The sequence below is a fragment of the Neopelma chrysocephalum genome, unplaced genomic scaffold (assembly GCF_003984885.1).
Source record: "Neopelma chrysocephalum unplaced genomic scaffold, ASM398488v2 Primary Assembly neopelma1_25, whole genome shotgun sequence".
NCBI lineage: Eukaryota > Metazoa > Chordata > Aves > Passeriformes > Pipridae > Neopelma > Neopelma chrysocephalum.
This window is the reverse complement of record NW_020897694.1, coordinates 27386826-27405700: the sequence shown is the minus strand read 5'-3', so window position 1 is coordinate 27405700 and position 18875 is coordinate 27386826. Positions and strand designations below refer to the sequence as shown.

The 18875-nt window shown below is 37.7% G+C and overlaps 1 protein-coding gene across 4 annotated transcripts in view; it reads left to right on the top strand.

The window, feature by feature from the left end:
• NALCN (sodium leak channel, non-selective) overlaps positions 1 to 18875 on the top strand; it is a 232806-nt gene that overhangs the window by 45220 nt on the left and 168711 nt on the right. For all 4 annotated transcript variants that reach the window (XM_027674690.1, XM_027674688.1, XM_027674689.1 and 1 more), the window contains one exon: positions 1130 to 1284. In XM_027674690.1, the coding sequence (XP_027530491.1) occupies positions 1130 to 1284 (155 nt within the window). The remainder of the gene's footprint in view (positions 1 to 1129; positions 1285 to 18875) is intronic.

Below are 18875 nucleotides of genomic sequence, written 5' to 3'. Positions count from 1 at the left end.
CGCAGGCTGGAAAGGTAAAAAGACCTTTCCCCAAATCTTCGTTCGCGAAGATGGGCCATTATTATGTATCGTGATTATTAACTGGGTGCTGTAAATTATTAGGAGGAATCAACTGCCTGAGCTTCTCCTTCCCAAATTTTGGAGTACTTAGATAAACCATATTTATGTGTACATGCCACAGGCACATATTTAACAGAACAGGGAGCAACAAACGTGTCCTCCCTCTCCTTTTAGCTTCTATGTCCCTTAGAGTTGGACCTACCTGAATTCCCATTGTGGTCCAGCATGACAGAGCCTCCAGCAGCTCAGCCACAGCTGCCAGAGGAGCTGGGAAGGCAAGTGATGCTCGGCCTCTGACATCAGTAAAAAACAATCAGCACATTGTGTTGAGGCGCTGGCCCTTGTCTCATGATCTTTCTATTTTTCAGTGTTACAGTCACCAACATAAATCAGTTTGAACCAATTCAAACCAGTTAAAATGTTTTCACCTATTCTACCAAATCATTACTGGACTGGTCTAAAAGGGAATCAGATCTGTTTCAGTCATAGCAGAGCCTGTCACAGATACTAATGGTACTACACATGTAATGGTTTGACTTCTTTCTTATGACCCTCCATCCATGGTGGAAACCTGGCCTGACCAAATTACAAGCTGAATATTCAGGTAACTGACAAGTCATCCACAGTGATCCTTTTAAGGAGTGTCAAAGCTAGCACAGGTAATGCCTTTGGAAGTCAAAAGTCATAGTATTGACTGCAGTTGAACACACTCAGGATCTGCAAAGAAGCCCGAAACACTAAGTGTCCAAATTGCATTAAAGAGCAGTTGGAACAGCTGAATGTCAAATCCTCTATTTCTTGGAGAGTCTCTGTTTTTAAGGGGTCTCTAGGCATTAGTATGAAATTGCTGTTAGTATTTGCACTATTGCTACATAAGGCTGAAGTTTTAGGAGAGCGTTAGGTTGCCCTTTACAATAAGTCCTTAATTAAGGAAAATAGCATATACCAAAGAACATCAGATAGTAAAAATAACAGCTGATGTACTTTTCACTGTAGTCCTCTCGCTTTCGAATATTTAGTTTTGCTATGGTCTTAGTTATGTAACACCTTAATTTTGTATTTTTCACAGAAATGTAACCTGGAATAATTTAGCTATCCCAGACACCCACTGTTCCAGAGAGCTAGAAGAAGGTTACCAGTGCCCACCGGGATTTAAATGCATGGACCTTGAAGATCTGGGACTAAGCAGGCAAGAGCTGGGCTACAGTGGCTTTAATGAGATAGGTCTGTCTTACTGGTAAAATCAATTTCAGTATCCATTTAAAAATGTTTTTAAGATGAATAGAACAGATAGTTCATGTTTGTGCTGAAAAGACATCAAGTGCAATCAGTATTCTGCTCAAGTAGAGCACATGCCAGAAAGAGAAGCTTGCTGTTTGCTTTGCAGTTATGATACATTTTTACATTGCCTGGGATCCCAGGATTTAAATAACTTTAAAACAATGTCTTCATAAGGAGTCAACTGTTGATTATCACCAGTATACAAATGTGCTGACTAATTTCTGTATTTTATTTATGATTCATTTAAGACTATATAATTCACCCTGTTTGTCTGATTTTAGTAATAATTCCCATGAAAAAAAAACCACTTAGAATTACTTTGATAATCATCTTGTTACTAAGAAGAGGAGTGAGAAAGTGATATCATGTGTATCTGTGCCAATCTTGATCCAGACTGTGTTAGTCAGAACGTCACCCAGAAAAACGATTGAGAGTCAGGAAGATTTTGCAATACAGGTGCAATTTGTGTTCTGTGAAAAACCCTGAAGAGTCACTAGGAGAATATGATCTCTGATGGATGCAATGTGTCATGCTATCCCCATGGGGAAATGAATGTAGAACAAAAAATCAGGAAAGGTGGCAAGAGGATGGGCAGCTGTGGCAAGATCCACATCCCAATGGAAAATATGCAGTTACTCGGTCAGAACATTTTGGTTATCTCACATTTATTTGACAGACAAAGGTCCAATAGGAGCCTGCAGCTGTAAATTTTTGTTTCTGGCCAGGTAGGGAAGTCTCTTCAAATGATAGAGCATACGCACAGGCTGCATTCCTTCTGATGCATCTCTTTGACTTTGATAAGCTTTTTTTTTTCACTTTTCCTGGCATGGGCTCCAGACTGTTGTCTTGTCCCCAGCTGAATTCAAAGGTAGTCAAAAGGTTTAATGACTGAATTACTGTAATCCAGAATGGTTTTTTGAGTATTGAAAGCCTTTACAGCTGAAATTACTTCAGTTGGTTCCCAGGTTGCTGAATATACAGAATGAGCCAGAGAGTTGCAAGAAATAGTTTCAGAATCCTGCTACAAGAAGTACTCTGTGATACCAAAGAAACTGCCATTTGTGTCCTTTCTTTTTTCTTGTGAGAAAGGGAGGAAAACCTGATTTCAACCAAGCACTGTTCTGTTTCCTCTGGGAGTCAGAAGCATACCAGTTGTACAAGTACTGTTAGCTGAATAGCACTACTGATAGTATCAAATTTTATATAAATTTTTTCTTCAGTAGATATCAAAGGATAACTCTGTCGGGTCTCTCAGTGAACCTTCAGAGTTATTGCCATGCCTGGATGAACATGGGCTGAGTTCACAGTAGAACCTAAAACCTGCACATGAGTTCTCAAGTTCAAGATGGTTTGACAGGAGAGCATAAGATAGATGTATCCTCAGTGGAATTAGGCCTCAGATTGAAATCACCCTCCTTATCTTGACATGTGAAATTATTTGTGACATTGAAGGTTGTTATTCTAGCTGCCTACCTAGTCACCCGCAAAAAGCAGTTGCAATGCCTTAGACAAGCTTAAATTGGTAGATGACTTGAATGAGGTCCAGAGTGCTTAATAAAGGAAGTCAGTATGTTTTTAATGATGGGGGCAGGTTGGCAAAGACAGGTGAAATAGTTTTTCCATGCCTGCGATGCTGGGTAAAAAAACTGAAACTCTGGTCTCCTGAGTCACGGTCCTATACCTTATCAATATGTCTTTTTGAGTGTTGCATTTTAAAGGTCAGAGATTACTAGTAGACTTAGGAGACTTGTCACTGATAAATTGTTTTTGTCTAGAAATAGGTAAACAGGATATAGCACCTTTCAGTACAGTAGCCAGCAGTAAATTGAATATCAATTGAAAGCTGATTACTAAACTTTAAAATGCTGGGTAAGACACAAGCTTTGCTACAAAATGTTAAATATGCTTCCTCAAATCAGGAGTGTTATAAAACAGGATTATAACCAGTGAGTTTATCAATATTTCATAAATATCCATTTTGTGATGCACCTTTATATGTAATTAACAGGTAAGTAATGAAGTCTTCTCTATGCAATTATACTGTTTTATTGTATAAATTCACTGATTTTTACTTGAAGATGTTATGATACAGCCTATCCTGTTGGATCCTGAAATCTATCATTATGCAAAACACAAGAGATAGCAGTTTGGCCGCTATTGTAAAATTAGTAATACTTAGTTTGCAGCATATAAGTACAAGCCATGAACATTTGAATTTGATAATTTCTGTTATTTTTCTTCTCTATAAAGAAAAAAGGAGGGATTTTTACAATTTTATTGCTGGGTGAAAACCAAGTTGTCCTAATCAAATAAAAGCTAATAGAGATTTTAATACTGAGGGCTATGCCAATTAGGTAGTTTCATATCTGGAAAATACCTTGATTTTAGCCATACCCTGCTCCCACTTTTATAAATGGCTTTGGCTTTAAAAGGATGGAAATTGGAAAGATAATAGTGTAAGTTTTAATACTTATTAAAAAAAAAATTATTTCTTTCCTAAATTTTCTATTTTTAGTTTTGAGGTGTTCTGTTTATCTATTTTATGTATGCTTCCATGCAAGTATGTATGTATTGCATAAGGAAGAACATAGTTATAGACTGATAAATGGGGCTTGAATTCATCATGTCAAGACAATCTAGGCCATCTCCTCCTGATGAAAAGCGGCTTCATAATCTTTTGAGGCACCCTATTCTGCTGATTCATTGTCTGTACTCTTAGGAAGATTTTCCTAAAGGATAACCTGAATCTTTCTTCTTTATGCAATTTAAGGTCATAATTTCTCACCTTATTCACTATTGCCATAGACAAAACCTTAGAAAAAAAGCTTTTTGCATCTTTCCTTATGTATCCATATAGCTCTAAATGCTTCAGTCTTTTGCTATTATATTTTATACCTGAAATTGTTCTTACTGTCCTTCTCTAGACCTTCTGTGGCTGATTCACCACTTTGTTGAAGTGCAGTACTGTCAGAATACCCCAGTAGAGCCATTACTTTATGTGTTTTTAAGCTCTGTTACAGTTTCTACATCCCAGTGAGATGTTTTCCATTTTCAGAACAACATGCTGAGGGTGATTCATGTTTTTCTGATTTATTACAGCCCTTGCGTCCTGTTGAAAGAGCTGCCATTGCTGTTTCCCATCCTTTATTTGTTTACTTATTTCTTTTTAAATGTAAACCCTTACATTTGTCTCTGTTGAACAGCATACTTTCTTTTGTTTTTCCAGACTATTTCTTCAATTTACAAGATCTGTAATTTTAATTCTTTCCTCCTGAATACTTTCTGTGCCTTTCCACTTACTTGTATCTGAAATTAGATGAGCGTAATTTATTTTCTATCAACCTGGTCAAGAGTGAAAAAATAAATAGAAACAAACCAAGATCAGACTCTGGAACCTTGTTTGATGAGTCTTACTCTTCTGACAAAGTTTCATTAATAGCTGTTCATAAGTACACCTAAGAAATGGTTTTACACCCATCAAAGAGCAGCATCACCTAGCCATATTCCTGTTGTCGTGGTGAGACAATGTTAAAAGCCTTTTAAAATCAAGATGTAGACCATCAAGTGTTTCCTCTCGTTTCTTTACAAAACCTGCCTCCATTCTGCATTTGTACGGCAGTGATAGAATAAGATTTGTTCTCCGGTTCTCCATATGTTCTCCAGTGCCTGTACCCTTTAATATATATTAATATATTGAGACTTACACCTGATGTTTGTGAAGATCATTTTTCAAACATGGGCCACATCAGCATATATCTACAGCTAATGCCTCTGTTCTTCAGTGTACATATTTCTAGATTGCATGTAGGATGAAATAAACATTAATTAGTATTGCCAACTTTATCAATGTAATCTCTAAAGAGAGTGAAGTTACTAAAAGCTGGGACAGTTCTGTCTGGCAATATCTCTGGAAAAGTTATAAGCAAAAGTCACAAAGGTCTATCTCATAAGTGTTTGTGAAACTGAAGAATTAATGAAACAGAAACCAATTAGCTAAGGTCCCAGTACCTCAAATCCCTTTCTCTGTGAAGTTCTGAAATGGAAGGAAGGAATAGTAAGGAAAGAACAAGATGCCCATCTAGGTAAACTGACTTCAGCTGTTTCAGGTTACAGGTGATGAGAAGCTACAGGAAGTTACTGCTTTCTCCTAGAAAGTTGCTCACGAACTCAGTAGAAACCCAAGTACTCTTTCCAACAGTTTGACACAGAACTTGTCTTCTTAAGTATGTGTTGTTCTTACCCAATGTAAGCCTTAATATTAAGTTACCTCTTTTATCCATAAGGATGCCTGAAAGACTTTTTGAACACTAGCTATGGGGCTGAGTGGGAGTAAGAAAAAGTGTATGAATGAAAGGCTTGGCTGGCTGTGTGGATGTGGGTGGCAATATTGACTATACCTGTATGGTACTGTCAAGCTCTTTGCTTTCTCAGACTTCTTAGCTGGTTTCAATTCAGACTTCTATAAAAAATTAGAACAGCCTTCAGCCTTGTCTCCCACTGAGAGCATCAGGTACATTCACAGATGGCCTGTTTCTTCCTTCTGATTTTATTTTCTTCTTCTCTGTATTTTTCCTAGCTGTGTTTAATTTCATAGGGTATAGCTGGTAGCATGACAGTATTATGAAGCATGTAAAAAAGGTTGAGCTAAATATTGAGAAAAATTGCTTTTGTTTTGTGAACAAATAGTAATTGTACAAATTATTAGTCATGTGATTGTATTTGTTTAAGTATTTGCATCTGATATACCTAAAAAGCATAAATATAACTGTTGAATTAAATAAGAGTATGCAAATCTTGGCAATTGGAAGGCTGCGACAAGTACTTCTGCCTTATATTTCACTGTTTATCTGAATGTGCATCTACTTTAAGTCACTACTTAACATGGCATTAATTGCTATTGGGGGCACACTAAAAGTGTTGGCAGAGCTGTCTATGTGGGTACTGTTGGAAGGGGTGCCTCGTAAACACAAATGTGCCAAAATCTGCACTGTCATTGGATCCTGTACAGTTTTCATCCTTACCTGTACTTTTCACACAGTACAGATGCTTATGCATTCAGGTTTTTGAAACATCAGCTAGTAATCATTCCACATGCCTCATGGGTGCATCTGTAATCATCTACAGATGTACACTTACAGCTACATTACTGATTTTACTCATCACATAATCCTAGAGAAGGGTTTTTTTAATGATTTACAGTGCTACTTATTGCTTCAAATATTCTCAAAAGCAAAAGGGAGTCCTGAATAAAGAAACCTAAAAGTTAAAAAGTATTCTACAAAGCAAACCGGAGAAGTTCTAGGCCATGAAAGACCTTTTTGAAAGGAGAAGAAGGAGATCTAATTCTATCCTATATTATTGACCCATCTGTCAATAGCTAGGGCCAGTACCCTATTAAATGATACTAATTACTTCTTGTACCTGCAAAGAGTATTTCACAAAAACTACCATATTAATGGTCATTTTACGTATAGGAGATAAACACACACATATTATATCTTGGAGACAAATAACAAAATTTAAATGGTAAATGGTAGTCTAAAGGTAAGGTGGAAGTGACCCATGTTTTTATTTAGTAGTGCGGTGGTCAAAATGAAAAACCTGCATTCTGTAAGGATACCCTGCTAACCTCCATGCAGAGACTGAGGCAGAGCATGGTTCCTTCCATCTCCCTCCCTCTGAGCCTGCAGCAGCAGGAATTCCTGCTGCAGGTGTGAGAAAGCAAGCAACGTGAAACTGATTACTAGAGGGAGTTCTATAAAGACCTGCTCTTTGTCATTCTTCTGTGAAGTTATTTCCAATTTTTCTCCATGGACCACCTCACACCAAAATGGAAAAAATCACCTCTAACATTTAAGAGGCTGAATGCTAGCAAGGCATACCAACATAAAACACTTGAAAATCCAACTTGCCATTCCTACTGCCACTGGATGAGAAGAGTGCCTCTCACTGGTGGCAGAGGCTAACCTTTTAATTACTCTGTCACCCCCACACACCTGACGCAGGCTGCTTGGCTCTTGGTGGCACTATTAGCAGACACTTGGTCTTTCCACATCCCGGGCACAGGCAAGAGAGGAAGGTGGGTTATGACTGATTAGTTGTCCTAAGCAACTGCCTACTTTGCCAGCTCTGAGACTTCAAGGTCCATGAGGAAATTATGAGTTGATGAACAGAAAAAAATTTACATTTGCAGATTATTTGCTCAAAGTAGGAGATAGAACTGATAGTGCAAAGCCTCCCAACATGCCTTCTTCCTCCGTTCACTGCCCTTTCACACAATTATCTCTACCTGAGTGAAGCCGGTGTCATTTTGCACAGACATAGATGGACAGAAATGCAGATCAGCATTACCACCACAGCCTGAATCCCTTGGCCCTCAGTCATTTTGTATCTGGAATAATAGAAAGCAATGAGGGCATGTAATTCTTTAGTCAGAGCCTCCATTTAATTGTACCCATTAAGGGCTGAGAAGTTGAGCCTTATGAAAGAAGCATTAATTCAATAACAATTTCATCAAAATTTTTGGTCAGACTCTTTTATTCTATAGATGATATGTATGCTTGATACATGTATTGAGTCTTCATGCTCTGTTTATCCTAGAAAGTACATCACAGTATTACATACTTTAGTAAACAGGTCTAATCTTATTCCAGTTATACGGCTCTTTGATTCAGACACTTTCATGTAAAGTGTCTAATAAGGAGGCCTTCATCCATGACTGCAGCCTGTGGAGTTATCATGTGATAACATGACAAATGATAGTGATGTTAATGTGTGGTGTCAAATGTAATTAGGGAAGCCATTCAGACTATCTAGTAATAAAACACATATTTTCTAAATGTGAGCCATAATGATTTAAAGCATGCCTCATTACTCCACTGATTGAGAAACCACTGAAAACCATTATTTCAAAAATGGTGATAGATTTTTTCTTCACTGGAATTCCTTCTTAGGCTTGCAGACAGAGAGCAATAGGGCCCTGACACCATCTGTGACACTGTTGTGGGTAAAAGAGTCTCCACTCAGGACCTGCTTACAAGGCCATGTTTAGTTTCTCATCGGAAAGAGTTTAATAGCAGAAGGCTTTGTGAGTTTTGTTTTTTCTTTGGTATTTAATTTCATTTGGCAGAAAAAGCATTAGTGAAATTCAGTGGTTGGAAGTCAAATGTAGACAGATATACTTAGGAAAACATAAACATTCAAGGCAGATCTTGCTTGACTAACTTGATATCCTTCTGTGACAAGGTGATTCAGTGGAAACGGACCACTGTTTCACTTGACTCCTGCTTTTATGTTTTCCTATTTCCCAAATATGATTCTAAACCTGTTCTTTCTCCCTGTAGTGAAAAAATGCAGATCTACCATATATTCAGTTTTCACAGAATACAAAAGAGAATTTTTTGACGTAATATTCCTTTCTCTTGGTACTCATCTTTGATTCCACTCACTGTTTAGCCACTCTTTCCTTTGAGGTTCCAAATGCCAGTTTGCATAGAGGCTTAGATTCAGAAAGCAGTAGCAACCCTCTCTCTCTCTAAGGATTTTACCCACAAAGACCCTTCTCCATTATGCTATTCAGCAGAATATGTAATTTTTGCCATCAAGTGAGTCTGAAAGTATTGGGAGCTCTGTTTGTCTTTACATTATGCTTGCTTGTGGTTTTTTTAATACTAAATCCTGTGCAGGATACAGAATAATATCTTTTAGATCAAATTTTCCTCTCACTGAAATTTTCTTAAACTGACAAAATGGAGAGATTTAGCAATATGTTGTGTAGAAAATTTGTTTTGCTGCCAAAGAATATCCAGAGTTGTCGAAGAAGAAAAATAATATGATTTCATTCTCAAATTGGTGCACCAGGAAAGGACCGTTGCTCATGAGAAGAAACAGAAATGAAGACTAGCAAACTTAGTTTATCAAAGTGTGCTTATATAGCACAAATATTTCCAGCCTTGGCAGTGTCCATGGTACATGCTTATCTTGCATTGCACAGGAAAGCAGAGTCTAGTAAACCAACACCTTGCAGACGACAGACAGCAATAAGTTTTTTCTCTTGACTTATCTCCATGTTCTGCAAAGTAGACTTTGTGTTTTGATCCTATTTCTGCGCCTTTCAAATAAGAAAAATTAGCAGGAACTTTAAAATTAACCACAGAATTTTCCAAGTGGGTCACCAGTTCTGCAGTTTCCACGGCTGCAGTGTTGTGGGGTGATGTAGTGGTGGGTCACTGTTTTCCATGGCTTGGCAAGGATGTCACACATTATGCTTGTCACTTGTCCCCCTTAAATGAATGCTTACAGTTTATTGCTCTGTAAACTTCAGCTCAGCTCCAAATAGAGGTGCCTCTGTTTTGCCGCATTGGAGGGGCTCAAAGACACTTACACTGGGTTGTTGCCTCTTCAGAATTATTTCTTTATTTGGAGAGAGCTCTGTCCTCATTATACTTGTTTTCTCCATATAGATCTAAGTTTATTTGAGGGTTTGTAAACCTTGTAATCACACTAACAAGTTTTAAGCTATTTCCCAGGATAACTGGCTAACAGCAGACTGGTTTTAGAAACGCTGATATCCTCACTATGGAGTTTTCTCCTGAGCAGACACTGAGGGATCAGCCCTTATTTACTAACTTTCTTTGACCATAAATATGTATACTGTTTATCTTTTGCTGTCACTTGCTCCTGCAGCCTGACACTATGGGGTTTATAACCCTCTATATATGTAAGTGGATATCCCTGTACATAATACTCAAAAAAACCAGTTTTTCTTAAAAGTTATACAGAAAGGTTTATAAAATGCAGACAAATGCATATGATTCACTATTTCTTCCTAGTAGAGATGAGATATGGTAGTTATCAAACAATTTGGTGCTGATAGTGTTTCCAAGGTAAGTGGCAATTAGCTCTGTTCAGCAAAAATTCTGTGATACATGGTAAAATTATTATTGCTATAGAAGGACTGAACATGCCTTTCAAATATGAAAGCTTGATGAGCCTTTCACTGAAGATGTATAGTTTGCCAGACTTCTTCAGATTATTTCAATTTTATTCTTTAGCATAACAATTCCATCTAAACAAGCAGAATCCTTTTAAAATGGAATTGCTCTAGCAAGGCCATGTTAGTGAGTTTCCATGTGTTGTGGAAAGGAGAAAACAGGTAATTTCTTGATTTGCAGGGAACACAATGCGAAAATGATCAGGCTCTAGGTGGGAGCATGTTTCTTGAAAAATTTCGGTCTCTTAATTCTTTTAATTCTTGCTCTTGCTGAAAGGAGTCAAATCTGTTGTGTCTTTGTAAGGGTGATGTAGACTAAGTTTGATTGGAGAATGTATTAATAGAGAGTCTTTCATGAGAAATTTTTGGCAGATTAGAAACAACTGCGTCTTAAGGACATTATGTCAGGCCATGAATTTTCAATGGAATGCCAATGGCTTTAACTAAAGGTTATGTCTCAGCTGGTGGGCCTGCATGTCTGAGGTTTTGGTCCTGTATACTGTGGCTGTGTCATAACCTTATACCAGAGACATATTTCATTGCTATTTCTTTATTTCTGCTTGCTTTTTGTGGGAGAAAGAAGCCTGATATGTAGGCCAGAAGGCAGCTCCAGTCTCCCTTCCCCAGGGCTGAGGCACCAGTGTCCTGCCAGTCTACAGCACACACCGACTGCTTAAACTGCTTGTAATATGTGGGTACAAGGATGTGACTGGGATGTAAATATTGGCTGTTACTGATGGTCATGGTGAGCTCTTCGTATTTCTGTTTTTGAAGAGTAACACAGAGATACCTACAACCACAGACTTTTCACAAAGGATAATAAGACAATACTTGTGATTTTAGAAAACTGAATAAATGGCGTGAATTAAAAACAAACAAACAAACAAAAAAACTTCCTTAGCTATTTGATGTTTCTCTAGGCTTCACTTTTCTCAGTGAGGCCATTCTCATTGCTTAGTTAATTAAGACTTTTTAGTTTTAAGCAATGGTTTAGAGACACACAAATACTGCACAAATAATGTCCATTGAATTAGCTCTTACACTAACAAATGGTATGTGGGAAGTTGCAGAGGTTTGGAAACTTAGAGTAATTTGAGCAGCCCTCCAGAATTGTAATTTATTGCTGTGTTAATCCCAAAGTAATTGAGTCTTGCATTAAACCAGGCAATCGGGTGAAACTAATGTGAATAGATTAGTACAGTTGTACTGACAGTCAAAGAAAACTTTACTGCTGCTGAGAGGCTTTAGTGGAACATACTTTCCCCTGCCATTTCAGGCTGTTTTGTGTTAGAGTCAGCAGCTAAATATATAATGGAATAAAAGAACTTTCCAGAAAGCTTTACTTTTTCTTTTGTTCTCTGTTTTGTTTGTAATTGTTGACCTTTCCTGGTGGACATCTTATGCTGTTATTCATAGTTTGATATATCACTTGTGTTATTATACTATGCTGCACAGAATTTAACCATGTGTCCAATGTCTCTACTGTCTTCTTCTTTCTATCTCTCTTTCATTTCCGTCTGTGCCTGGGAATGCAGAAAGAGTTCTTTTGGTTAGATTTCATTTTGAAAGTAGGTATTTTGAAGTTTTCTTTCTAATACCCTCTGATTAGTACTTGCACGATGAGAATGGCAATGTTAAAAAAAATAAATTCATACTTGCTACTTTTAGGTAAAAGGCCCATAAACTGTCCCTGATCATAAGCTGAAAAGGTGAAAGAGCAAAGTGGGGCAGAAAGGCAGTCCTATTAGATGGGTATAAGAAAAGGAAAGTTGAGGCAGGTCAAATGCAAGGTTTAATTACATCTGATTAGATTTTTTTGAGCTGTAAGCTCTATCACCTCACACATATCAATTCCTTATTGGCATAAAACTTCATGTACTGTTTCTTAATTTAGCTGAAGTAGGATAGTCTTAAATTCTATGTAAGTTTTCCCCTGAGATCTGTAGGAGATCACAAGTATAAGAATAACAAAAAAACAAACCAAACCAAAAAAAAGCCCAAACCCAACAAAAAACCTCAACGAAAACAGACACACACATCCCGCCCCAACAACAACAAAAAAACCCAGTACAGTAGAGTTCACTGGCACCAGCTGTTTGCTTCTTAGTGAACCACTTAAATATCCCCACCTCTTGCTCCCTACTGCTCTGCATGGCAAGAGGATGAATTTGCTCCAGCATAACGGTTTGAGGAAGCCTGCAGTGGAGCTTGCTGGGAAATGTGGTGCTGGAGACCTTGCAGCTGGCTCTGCAGGACCCAAGCTCCCAGAAGGCACACCTAGCCAATGGCAGCCTTTGCACTGCATCCCTCCAGAGGACCTGCAGCCTGTCAGTGCTGTGTGTGTTACAAGCAGTGTAAATACTATTTCCACAGGTGACCTTCTCATGCTTACTTTCTGCTTCCCTTTCTCCAGCATAGCAAGGCCTTCCAGCGTGATTTTGAGATGATACATGCTCTGTGAAGGCAAAGGAGGAAATTTTCTTTTATACTGCTACTACGGTTTACTTATAATTCCTATGGAAAGCATGACCAAAGGGTCAGATAACTTGGAGAAGCTAAGTAAAGCAATCAAGGGACACATGCATGCTAGGAATGCCACGGTCAAAGGGAAATAAATGCACATTAAGACCATTTTCTTAATGAGGATTTACTAAGAAAACAAATAGAAAGAACTGCTTCAAGCAAAACCAACCTCCCAGCGCACCAGTTTTCACTCTGCATGAGAGTTGAAGAAAGGCTTATGTCAAAGACAATAGCTGTTTGTCTGGATAGCTGCTCAATAACTCACAGTCTGACAAGGAATGCAGAACAATATGAAAAAATGGAAAGAGAAGTTAAAGGTGTGACAGGTGTGTGAACAGTCCAGAAACAAAGGTGTGACTAATTTCAGCCATGCTAAGGAGCAGGAAACTCTTAGCCAATGGACAGAGAATAGAGTTAGACAATTAGAAACCTGTCATTCCATACTAAGAAAATTAGATCCTTTCAGTTTAATTATCAGTCAGTGCCGTTAAGACAATATAGCTCTGCATAATGAAAGCTGCAGTTACTGGGTAATAGAGGTAATTGTTTTCACAGTGGAAGATCTTCACTTTCAGACAAAAGCTTCAGGATGTGACCGGTTTACAAGCTTTGACCTTCAACATTTGTGTAATACATGGGACACGTGGTTTTTACCTTGCTTCCTGAGATCTGATTATTTTATCCTTTTCATAAGGTTGGTGGAAACAAGCTAAACCACCCACTAGAAATACAACGTGCAGTACTCATGCAACATGCCCTCTGTTACTGTAATTAGAGTAGCTTACCAAATTATCTTTGATTTAAGACCTTTGATTTGATAACACAGGGCCAGCTTGCAGCTTGGCTTTCCCACTTCTGCTGGGGAACAAGGGGGAATAATGCTATTCCAGAAAATCTAGTTCACAGATGGTGACTCTGGCGGGGGGAGCACTCACAGAGCAGCAGCTTAGATGTGACACTCCAGCGCATCAGCTCATCTGTGGTTACTGACTTCATACATGCTGCTACCATTGCAGTAACCTGCAGCAAATGTGTAATGCCACGCTCCTTCTTCATTAAATTGTGCACTGTGTTACACAAATATTTAAATATTGAATGTTTCTTTTCCTAAGTGTCTTTTGCCTGTTGTTCTTAGGGACTTAGTGTACTTACTGTATTCTACTCCATTGTCAGTGTCATGAAATTGCCACATGAAGAAATTCTTACACAGTATCTAGTATGCACTGAGTGGTGTTTGAAAAGATCTAGGTTACAAGCTAAATGAACAGTTTAATATTTCAAATCCCATGTGAACTATTGAAGTACTTCTTTAAAAAAATGTAAGACCATTCACTTCTAGTTACTACCTTTCTCACAGCAACTCAGAAAGAATAGGAATGACTTGAAAGAATAGTCTTACCTAAGAACATTAAATACCTTATGTATACTTAACTCTTATCATAAATTTTGGTTGTGAACAAACTGGGAGCTAGATCTTACAGTATCTAGCAGGTGATCTGAATAAATCTTTTGAATAAGACTTTAAAACATCTAACAAATAGTTACCATTTTTCTATACTTAGGACTGTGTTAGGAAATACATCTTGATTTCTTTGCCACAGAGGCATTTTTGTCTTATGAATTGTTTCAATATGTAGATAATTGCTATCTTTCCTAAAATATCTATGGATATTTTTCAGTGGACAGAGTCTTTAATTGTTCAACCTGCCTTGGAGGTTCTTCCTAATACTGTGCAGATTTTAAGACTTTTTGAAGACATGCTATTCCATCTCCAGGGAAGGTGTGACTGGTCATCTTGGCAAGTGTCAACATACATCTTCTCCCATGCTACAGTCAGAATTTTGTACTACATTCAGAAGCTATTTTAGAAGGTTATCCTTTACTTTTCAAACAAATCTGTGCTACTGTCATCTTGCAATAGAGAGTACCATAATGATCATTACTTTGCCTCATTTCATCATTGTATCAACCCTCAAGTTAAGAATCTCAGGCCACATCTGAAAAGGAGTTAACTACACAAAGCTGTCACCTTTTCCTTACCACTGTGAAGAAGATTGCAGTAACTTATCTCCAAATTTTGGCTCTTAATTTAAACAACTACAATAAGATTGGATGACTTTGAGCCCCTGTTTTCAGCTAAGCTGAACTTTTTTTAAATCAATGATACTGAAAGAATTAAATCACTTCTTGCATAAAATTCAGAAAAAGTGAAAACAGTTAGCAAATCTACTGTCAGAAGATCTTGTCAGTCACCAGTGGGACAGGGACATCTAACTGTTCATAGAGCATAGATGCTCTGTGGTAACATCCACAAAATAAAATCTTCAGAAATGTGTTCTATTTCTCGAGGAGCTGACTCTACATGTAGTTGATTCATCTTGACAGAAGTTACCCAGGGGCTGACAAATTCAAATAAGATAGATTAGTCACAACAGGACTTCTGTATGTCTCCTCGGATAAACTGTAGTGTACTTTCTTCTAATTACCTGCCTGTGGCAGGCATTGCATGGTTTTAATACTGGTATGTGCACTGCTTACATATCCTTCTGCATTAGCCATTGCTATACTGTACATACGAACATATTTATTATGTTTGTTTTACATCTGATGTTTTTAGGTATTTTACTTAGAATTCTGAGGTGACAATTAATTAAATGCCTATCACCATCTCTCAAAGAGCTTCAGTTGTATTATTACTCCTTAATCCTCTTCTCCAAAACAAACTCCAATTGTGTTTTCTTTTTCCTATTTTTATTTTTTTCACATAGAATCATAATTCTGTTATTACTTGGATATTTTCTTTTTTTCCTCATTATCTGATACAAAACTATGAATCAATAATGATGATTCATGGAGGGGTAGTAGCAATGAATGGAAATTGAATACTTCAAAAACCATCTAAAATTCAGCATTCCACCATTATTATACCATAGCCATGAATATTTATTTCACTGACATTCACACACCAAGATGTAAATGCTCTGGAGATAGCTAAGGGTATTGCCTGCAGTCATTGGGTAACTAAGAAATACTGAAGAGAGTTCGGAGTACCAGGGGAGAGTACTGTTTTTGAAGAGTTGCTGTGGGATGCTTGTAGGATTAATTTAATGAAAAAACCATCTGTATGGTTATTTCACAGGCACACTAGTATTTGCAGTCTTTCACCTGGTCATTTTATCCAGTGAAGAATGCTGCTTCTACTGTGCACTTACTTAAACTGTGGTTATCCTGATTTCTACCATAGTTTCACAAGTGTCTTAAACCTAATTGAAATTGATTGTTAGTTACTTCACACCTGTCTGTTTTGTATTCTCTTCTCAAATACTTTGCCAGATTTGTCAGATAAGATGCTTTATGTTATACCAGGCAACCTAGTCTCCAACAGCATGTCTTTCTCTAGTTGCTTTCTGATTTCATTCATTCCTTAGACATCCTATGAAATCCGTAACACACATGCTTTCATGGATATGTGGACTCTTGATATCTCCAAGAGCTATGACTTCTTTTTCTTTTTTCTTTTTTTCCCCCTTCTAAATGCATCCTTAAGCAGTCCTTCATTTTAGTTAAATATTAGAATTATAAATAGATTTGACCAACTATGCTGACAGCAGTTTTTAGAGTGCTCAAGTGGTTAGGGCTGTTGTAGTGAACATGGAGATATTGTTAGTTTTATATGCAATTCAATTACCATAAACAGATGCAGAGTTGCAGCTCTGTCCACGGTGTCCGCAGGCTCAAGGGGGAAGGTGAAAGCCAGGATAGAGTTTTCACTGGAGAATTTCAATGCAATTCAGAGTAAACAGATATTTTGTAACAAAACCAGTCTCTGTACCAAAGAATTACTTGCCCAGCTGTGGTGCAGTACTTTATTAAATGAGCCACATTGCTGCTTTCTTCCTGAACAGACCACTGTGTTAATCCTTCCTGCATAACTTCATTAGAAACATTCTTAGAAATCTTCCCTGTCAGGAAGCCAATGAAAATGAATTTTATTTTTGTACTCTTTGCTGCTTGTGGATTCAGTCTATGTTATTTAAAAAATTGGACTTTATTGGACTTAGAAGGAGTTTGCTTATGGCCTGTATCGTCACATTTACAGATTAAACCTTTTTTTTCAGCTAGAAAGAACCTCTGTGATGCTCTTGTTCACTTCTTTTTGTGACCATAGGGAACTGTGTCATATCCATCATTCATAAAACTATGAAGGAAGTCCCAACTTAGAAGGAAGAGGTAAAACAAGATTAAAAACTCTTTCAGGACTTCATTTTTCTGATGATTAGAAACTGCCTAAAATCAGCCTACCTCGTATTCATGTCTACTTGTTCTAATGCCAGTATTACCCTTTGTCTTTCTTTATGGTCAGAGAAAAGTTCTTAGTGATATTTTTACCCTCTGTGTTTTCTATTTTTTGGCAGCCTGAACTTAGGCACTTTCTATTGCCACTGATTGTGTTCGCACTTAAATATTTGGCTATATATCTTCTGCAAGCGTAGTGCTGCTGAGCCATATACTGTGGAAATGTGAACTATGGAACTGTGTCAGGGGCGGGATTTGCACTAATAAAATCATCTACTTGGCATTGGTCTTTGGTCTATACACAATGTGATGTAGGCTGACAAGTGTTTACACTGCTCAAGCCTGGTCCCTTCAAGAGCTGTATGGGTGTGTATCCATATGTACAGTACTTGGTTTTGATCTTCACTGGACTTCATGAGTGGCCCTAAAATATAATCAAAAAATACGAGATTTCTCAGTTCAAAGTTCCCATGAGAGTTGTGCCACATCCCTGCTGCTGTCACATCCCACCAGGGATGTGGCTTTATAATCCAGTATCGAAGATACTGAGTATGGCATGAAGCAGTGTCAGCCTGTGGAAGATGTTAGACATGCGAGCCTATTTGGAATAGTACGGGAGTTGTGCATGGGTTGGAGGGAGCTACACTTGGTACAGGCACATCCATTGGAAGTTAATGTCAGGGAACAGGAGCTACAATATTTCACTACTAAGTGCTGCAGGAGTGCTGCTTTGCAGTAGACTTGGGCTGTGGTTTGACATGTGTTAAGACCCACTGTAGCAATTGCTCAGGATGTGGTAGGGTATATAAATGTGTTACTGTCAGCATCCCTGAGGGAGGCACAAAATGCTGCAATTATACCAACTTTGTGCTGGAAGTAGTGTCTATGTACAGCATTTGGAAGAGGTAGTGTCTATGTGCAGCCTAAACACACTACTTTATCCATGTTAATATATATTTTTAATAACTAGTAAAGATAAGATGCTGCATGGGCCTTATAGAATTCTTTAACGTTGTAAAATTGGAGAAAATTACTACAAACCTCAAAAAGATATCTATTTGAAGGTCAAGCTCATTGCCACCCCAAGATTGAGTCACCTGTGCCTATGTCATTCCTTATAGATGCTTAGCTGATGTATTCTTAAAGAGCTCCAAGGAATCAAATTCTACAGTCTTTTCAGTTATTCCAGTACTTGCTATTGCCTGCTAGCAGTTGTTTCTCCTCTATTTCAGCTAATTCTGATCTGAGCACATGAATCCTACTAAAAGCATTTAGTTGATATCTTTACAAGCTTCTTAGGAAAGTCACTGGAAAGAGTTCTAATCCCAGAGCACCACAGATCTGTCTGACGATCAGTTTTGGAAGCAGACATTTCTTTCAGGTTTTCTGTTGCATTTGTATTCATTTAGGAAAACCATCTCTCAGATACTGTGGAAACAGTTGTGCTTTCTTCTCGTGACTACATATTGTAGCATCAATCTCTAGCTTTATTTTTAATGTGGCAGGCAATTTAATAAGTGTTTTGAAAACACCACATTGATCAAATACACTTTTTTCCCAACATCTTTTATGTTTTGCGGGAACTTATGTGGTAGAATCTCAGAATCATAAATCTAGTTCTGTTTCTACTAAAGGAATGATAAATTCCTCTTTGACTTCAAGCACTAGCAATTAGGCCAGGGTTGAAAATTTTGATCTTGCTTACTTCAGCATCTCAAAGAAT